This window comes from Microtus ochrogaster, unplaced genomic scaffold (assembly GCF_000317375.1).
Source record: "Microtus ochrogaster isolate Prairie Vole_2 unplaced genomic scaffold, MicOch1.0 UNK41, whole genome shotgun sequence".
Lineage (NCBI taxonomy): Eukaryota > Metazoa > Chordata > Mammalia > Rodentia > Cricetidae > Microtus > Microtus ochrogaster.
Window position 1 is genome coordinate 2,945,089 of NW_004949139.1, and position 7,543 is coordinate 2,952,631.

General features: G+C 39.8%; 1 protein-coding gene across 1 annotated transcript; it reads left to right on the forward strand.

Moving 5' to 3' along the window:
• Positions 1–6,586: 6,586 nt before the first annotated feature.
• LOC101979828 (olfactory receptor 51H1-like) lies at positions 6,587–7,543 on the forward strand. Its single transcript, XM_005368841.1, has one exon. The coding sequence runs from the start codon at positions 6,587–6,589 to the stop codon at positions 7,541–7,543; it is 957 nt and encodes a 318-aa protein (XP_005368898.1).

The window sequence follows — 7,543 nt, forward strand, 5'->3', positions numbered from 1 at the left end:
AATCATTTGCATTCCATTCTGGGAAAGTTTTGATTTCTAGATTTATTTCTGTCTTGACCCGTTTTTCATTCAGTAGAGAGCTATTCAGTTTCTATGATGTTGTAGACTTCCTGTTGTTTCTGTTGTTGTTGATATCCAACTTTAATTTGTGGTGTTCTCATAGGATGCAAAGACTTATTTTAAATTTTTTCTGTATGTTGAGACTTGCTTTGTGTCTGAGTATGGAGCATTTTTGGAGAAAGTTCCATGTGTTACTGAGAAGAAGGTATATTAGTTTGTGTTTGGGTGAAATATTCTCAGTGTCTGAGATTCTTTCTTCCATCGCTTGTATTCTCTTGGTGAATCTTGCCTTTGTGGTGCTGTTTACATTCCCAATTTTCACTTCCAAAGTTCCCTCAGTTTTGTTTCACAGTTCTCACAGCACATCTCGCAGACAGACAAATTGTGAGTCAAAGGTTTTGTGGCTGGTTCGGTGTTCCAGACCCTCTACTGGAAATCTTGCCTACAGAAGGTTACAGAAGGCCGCAGGTTCAGTCTCCATCTCTGCCATTACTAGGAATCTTCACCAGGGTTGCCCTCATGGATTCCTGGGAGTGGAAACTTGCACTAGATTTCTACCCTGCCTGTGAAATGCCCCCAATTCCAGTTATCTCTCCCAGTGCTCTATTTCCCCACACCCCACTTGATCCCTCCTGTTCCCATTCCCACTTGCCCCTAGTCCACTCACAAAGTCTATTCTATTTTCCCTTCCCATGGAGAGCCATGTGTCCTCCCTTGATCCCTCCTTGCTACTTAGTCTCTCTAGGTCTGTGGATTGTAGATGATTATCCTTTATTTTTACATCCAATGTCCACTTATAAGTAAATACATACCATGTTTGTCTTTCTAGGTCCGGGTTACCTCATTCAGGATTATTTTTTTCTAGTTCTATCCTGTAAATTTCATGGCATCATTACAAAAACAGTTGAGTAAATGTACCTCATTTTCTTTATCCATTCTTTGGTTGAGAGACATCTAGGTTAGAACTTGTGTGAGTGGCCAGCCAATGACTGGTCCAACATAAGACCCATGCCATGAGAGTGAGGCCCATGACTGGCACTTCCTGGATGGCCAGGAATCAGTGGCCAGATAGCCCAGAGACCTAGGATAGAAACAAACACAAACTGACAAAAAAAATCAATAAAATGATTTTTGATTTCTTCTATATATATATAGGCCAGAACCTAGTATAATCTTCATCAGGGAGGTTTCTTCCACCAACTGATGAGAGCAGATGCAGAGACCCACAACCAGACATTAGGCAGATTTCAGGGAATCCTGTGTAAGAGGGCAAGGACGGCTTGTAGGAGCCAGAGGAGTCATCATATCTTTTCCTTGTGCTTCATCTATGCTGAAATATTCATGGCCTGCCGTGGTAGGATAGCTGGGTTCCAGTGGAGACATACTGCCCTGGATGTCATTGATTGTTTTTACACTAACAACCAGGAATCTGGGCTTGGGATAATTATAGGTCTAGGTGTTGATTTCTGGATTTGTTTTTGTTGAGTGTGTGTTTTGTTTCTTGTTTTCTGTTTCTTCTCTAGAGTTTTGGAAAGTGTGATGGCTCTGTGCTGCCTGTTCTACTGATCTGCTCAGCTGGTGTGGTGGCTGGGATACAGGGACTAGTAGGGTAAGGAAGGTTAGAAGGGAATGACCACCTCATTGCCCCTTGACTGAAGAATGGATAAAGAAAATGTGGTACATTTACACAATGGAGTACTACACAGCAGAAAAAAGTAACGACATCTTGAAATTTGCAGGAAAAAGGATAGAGCTAGAGAACATGATTTTGATTGAAGTAACCCAGACACAGAAAGACAGTTATCACATATTCTCACTCATAGGTGGTTTTAAAACATAAAGCAAAAAAAGAAAATAGCCTACAAACTACAATTCCAGAGAACGTATTCAACAATGCAGACACTAATAGAGACTTACATAGATGTAATCTACCTGAAAAGTAAAAAAAGACAAGATCTCCTGAGTAAATTGGGAGCATGGGGACTTTGGGGGAGGGTTGAAGTGGGGAGGAGAGAGGCAGGGAGGGGATCAGAGAAAAATGTAGAGCTCAATAAAAACAATAAAAAAAAGGGGGTGGCCTGTGGTATCTACAGGGATGTGGGCATGAGGGAATAGAGGCTGATAGGGTTCGGGGGAGCAGAGAATGAGGGCAAGATCTGTGGGAAGCCTTCCTGGTTTTCTGGCAGGCATGGCCTAATAGTTGGTACCTACTAGAGTTGGAGGCTGGGACACAGCAATGAGCAGGGGGAGGGAGATTAGGAGAAGATGGCCCCTGGGGCTCCCAGGAGATGTGGGAAGGGGAAAGGGAGGCTGCAGCTGGGAATCTGTTGCAACACTAGAGCTGAGACTGAGAGCTTGGGTCTAGAGCGTTGACTCTTAATCTTCCTAATGCTGCAACCCTTCAATACTGTTCCACATGTTGTGGTGACCCTCAAATGTAAAATTATATTCATTTATACTTCATAATGGTGAATTTGCTGCTGTAATCTGAGGTAATCCCTGTGAAATGGTCATTCAGCCTCCAAGGGGTTGTGACTCACAGGTTTGGAACCTTTGGTCTGGGGCATAGAGAAAGAGGAGAAAGTCTGTGGGTAGCCTACCTCTTCTTGTTTATAGAAGTATATCTTGATACCAATAACAGCTTTTGTTTTCAACTGAGTTAGTAAGTAAAATAATAAATGGTCAGTAATACACTGGTGGATAGAAATCTGTGTTATTTATTAATCAATACATTAAAATAAAAATGATATGGTGATGTTTGTTGAAGTTTTATACTTGTGCTGATGTGGCATGATGGAAAGAGAACAGAAATTAGATTTTATAGAGATGTACTTGATTGACTTAGATACATAATAAAATAACATTGGTTAAGCATTTAAAATAAAATTACAATGATTCAATTATATCAACACTTATGTGGCTGGAATGAGAAAAACTGATTAGCAGCACAGTTGTATTGCGAGATAGCGTATTTACTAAGAGCACTGAACTGCAGATGCTGCAAGCAGAGCAGCGTTCTTCTTCATGTTTTTAGCTTGATAACCATACTGCTTCATGATTCTGTGATGCAGAGAACTTTGAGTCTGGAAACTCAACATTCTGAGGGCCTCTGGGATTCAGAGAATGTATACATCAATGCTGAATAAATCTGGAACTAACCTGCAGATAGAACTAACATGCATTCTGAGGGACTCTGGGATTCAGAGAATGTAGGCATCAATGCTGAACAAATTTGGAACTAACATGCAGATAGAACAGTAGGTGTAGAGCTGGGCTCAGTGCATGACCTTCAGTTTTGGTCATCATCTCTTTCTGCCCTTTAAGATCTCAGGACTCAAAAATACACTTTGGTCAAAAAGAGCACCTTCTTTGTTATTTCTGTACTGTGTTATTTCTGCAATTTAATTCCTACAAATTCACCAAGTCTGGGCCAATTTCTTAAGCGATATTTTATGAATAAGAGGACAATCTACTTACCAAATTTATAAAGAGCCATTTATATGAATGACTAAACTATAATAAATTCAACAAATAATATTATAGAGTGCACTGTTTATTATGATATGTTGATATGTTACTCTTTAGTTATTATTATCTGAAGTGATTAATTGTATGTTATAGAATTCATTCTCTCTTGATTGATGGAGACAGTGATGGAGGACTTCCCAAATGTCCTCTTGCTTGCCTTTTATAAAGATCATGACTTATGACTAGATTTACATGGGTATAAATGACTGAAAAAATAAAGGTGAAAAATAAGAAAAAATGAGAAAATCATAACTTTGGATTTTTTTCATATAGGGTAATAGTAAAAGTGCTTTTCTTTGAATTTTTTAAAAGTTTGGATGCATTTTGGGATAAATAAAAGTAAATACCATTTGTTCATTGCATGGAAATCATGAGATGCCTACCCTGGCCATGAAAAGATGTCATGGGGTAGTTAATAATCAGGTTCTGGAACTCCCCTACCTGCTTTCTTAATAGTGCCATCAGCTTTATCTCATTTTTTAAAGATCTGAGTTGCTAAGAGTGGTTTAGTTGCCCTAGAGAGATCTCTGATTTGGGAGCCCAGGGGATCTGCAAGAGTCTCCATGGCACAGTAAAGGGAAGACTGTTGGTGTATGTCAGTACATAAAAATCCTAACAGTGTCATGGCAAGTTTTGCCAGGTGAACCTCCACTGTGCTGTTTAACATCTTTATCTAGTTAGGGTTCACTCAAGATTCGGGTAAGTGTGAGAGAAAAACAAGAAGATAAATCTGGTCATGGGAAAGAGATTTAAGATAGCTCTACAGAAGCATCCTTGAGAGTTCCCTTTATCTATCTCTCTTAGCTTTGATTTCTCAACAAGAACAGCCCCTACCTTGTGTATTCTTTTTCCTATTCACATCTACTTGTTCTCTTTCTCACTCACATCTGCGTTCAGGGAAAGGTGAAACAGACCTTCTGTAATCTAGTAGTATAGGTGGGGGATACAGACCACCTTCCAGAGCGAACACACTGACTTAGAAGAATGAATTTCAGCCATGGAGTTAATGTTGGCAGAAGATAAATGCCACCTATGGATTATGTTGTGTTTATTTCTATATTTGGAAATTTCTATTCTTGTGATGGGCATTCACTGTGTTATCAAATGAGGGTGACTATAATTAATTATGGGGGAGGGTTTTATTTTATTCTTATTTCTTCAGTCTTATCTGCCCTTTATATATCTAGAAAAGTGAAGGATAAATTTCTCCGTTTAATTTCAATCCTCACCGTAGTCTATTTTCAAACAATGCCTAGAATCCCAGAAGTTACTTACTACTTTTTAATAGACAATTAAAGTTCATTTTTGTGGCTCCATCTGCTTCTGTGATCTATGTGCAGATGAACCTGAAGGACTAGTGGAGCCTAAGGTGCCCGTGCAGAATGTTTACATGGTCTGGTGCCTCTTCCACCAAACCACCCATGACAAAGCTATGGGTCTAACAGCACAATCTTCAGAGAACACAGTTGCATTCCATCTGTTTTCTAAATCTTAGGTAATTTAGATAAATAGCATGTCTTGAAAATTCTTGGCAAAAGAGTACCTGCCAGAAGTTGCAGTGACTATGCCTTTTCTGAGTCTGTGATTCCTCCTGGCCCTTAACTGTAATTCTCAACAAGGCTTTGGAGATCCTTACCTCTTATTCTTATGGAAGTTTTGCTACTAAATGAATGAAAGAATAATATCAATTAATAAATTACTAAGTGCATCACTTTCTGTCTCTACTGTTCCTGTAATTTCTGTTTTCTCCCCTCCTTTTCTTCCACCCTGCTTACCCCACTTTTCTTTGCTCACCTCTTAAAGTTTCTTTTATCATCACTCTGTATTACAGGCATTTGCTTGATGAGAATTTTCACTCTCACAAGGCACTCAGGCTCTTCTGGCTGAGAAGCATACCACGACTTTATATATATATATATACATATATAATATTTATATACTTATATATTTATAAATTTATATATATTTTTATATGTATATAAAGTCATGGTATGGTAATACCACGTAATATAGTTAATATAAGCATAAACTACAGATCTCCATTAAGGTGACCATGTCTCTCCCCCATTCAGGGTGTGTTACTTGATAAACGTGCCTTAGAAATAGAAAACTGTAATATGATATCATCTTTAGGGGAGACCCACTATATCCTGTATTGTTAGCTTACTGTGGAAAGGATTTTGCTGTTGCTTCCACAATCATGGTTTAGTCTGCCTTTTGCTGATATCTCAACAATTTAGAAGATACAAATATGTTCATTTTAATGTTTGATGTGGCTAAACTTGGATTCAGGACAAATGTGTGCTTATATCCAGACTCTGAAGAATAAAGAAATGTTGTGCTTTGAGTAGAAACATACAAATATGAACTAGGTTCTTTAAGAGCTTTGAGCCCAAGGAGGGAGGCTGGTGGGAGTGGCATTCATTGTGACAAATTGGAATTTCATAGTTTATAATGCCATCATTAGAACTGTCCTCTGTAATTACCCTTGGTCAGTCACGGACACTGTATAGCACCAGGTGTGATTCACATAGAGATTGCACAGGCGGAGCTGGGGTCTGAATGTGTGTTTCTCAGCTCCTTAGTAAACTTGAATCTAATCAGTAAATAAAGAAAACTGTGTCTTAAGGTTGAAAAATTTTCAAGGAGGATGTTCTACCTCCTCAGCTGCTGATTAGTCAACATAAACAATATTGATGAGGAAGGAAGGATAGGAAAGGGGAAATTTTTGATTTATAGATTAGTAGTATACTGCATTCTTAAGCTGATATATTCCTGAGTGAGTCATTTTTCCATGGACCATTAGAAATATCTTCAAACAGGATCTTCCTTAGAGTGATAATTTCCGGGACTCTACACTCACACTCATGAGGAAATAAAAAGGCTCCATTCCTAGGGAGGTCAGATTGTAACACACCAATAAACCCCACCATTTATTTTTTAGGAAACAGCTTCTCAGGATTCTCAAAGTTCCTCTCATTGCCTGTATGTTGGCTTCATGGCAGACCATAACCACTCCCAATTCCAGCACCCTTACTTTGTCTTAACTGGAATCCCCGGACTTGAGCAGAAGTACTATTGGATGGCATTCCCACTGGGCGCCATATATGCCACTGCTCTCTTTGGCAATGGTATTATCATCTCTACAATCAAATCCGAGTCATCTCTGCACATTCCTATGTACTACTTTCTGTGTATGCTGGCGTTTGCGGATATGGGGCTCACCCTCTGTACTCTGCCCTCTATGCTCGGCATATTCTGGTTTAACTACAAATTCATCACTTTTGATGGTTGTCTTACTCAGATGTACTTCATTCACAGCTTCTCAGCCATTGAGTCAGGAGTGCTAGTCGCAATGGCCATTGATCGTCTTATAGCCATCTGGAGTCCCCTCAGATACGGCACCATTTTAACCAATGGTGTGGTCTGTAAAATAGGGATACTCATCTTGACAAGAGCAGTCTGTGTGGTCTTCCCGGTGCCTTTCCTCATCAAGAGGCTTCCGTTTTATCGCTCCAACATTCTTTCTCACTCCTTCTGCCTTCATCAAGATGTCATGCGCCTTGCCTGCGCCAGCACGCGTGTCAACAGTCTCTATGGCCTCATAGCTGTCATCTTTACCAAGGGTTCTGACTCCCTCTCTATCCTCCTCTCCTATGCGTTCATTCTCCGCACAGTGATGGCCATCGCCTCTGGGGAGGGCCGGCTCAAGGCTCTCAACACTTGTGTTTCACATATCTGTGCTGTACTTATTTTCTATGTGCCATTGATTGGGGTATCAGTCATCCATCGCTTTGGAAAGCACTTGTCACCACTGACTCATGCGCTTATGGCCAATGCCTACCTTCTTGTCCCCCCTGTGCTAAACCCCATAGTTTATACTGTCAAGACCAAGGAGATACGAAAGAAGATTATCCAGATATTTGTTAGAACTAAAATTACTTCAGAGGGTTAA

Coding starts and splice junctions, on each gene's coding strand:
- LOC101979828 (XM_005368841.1), top strand. CDS start 6,587: ATGGCAGACCATAACCACTCCCAATTCCAGCACCCTTACTTTGTCTTA.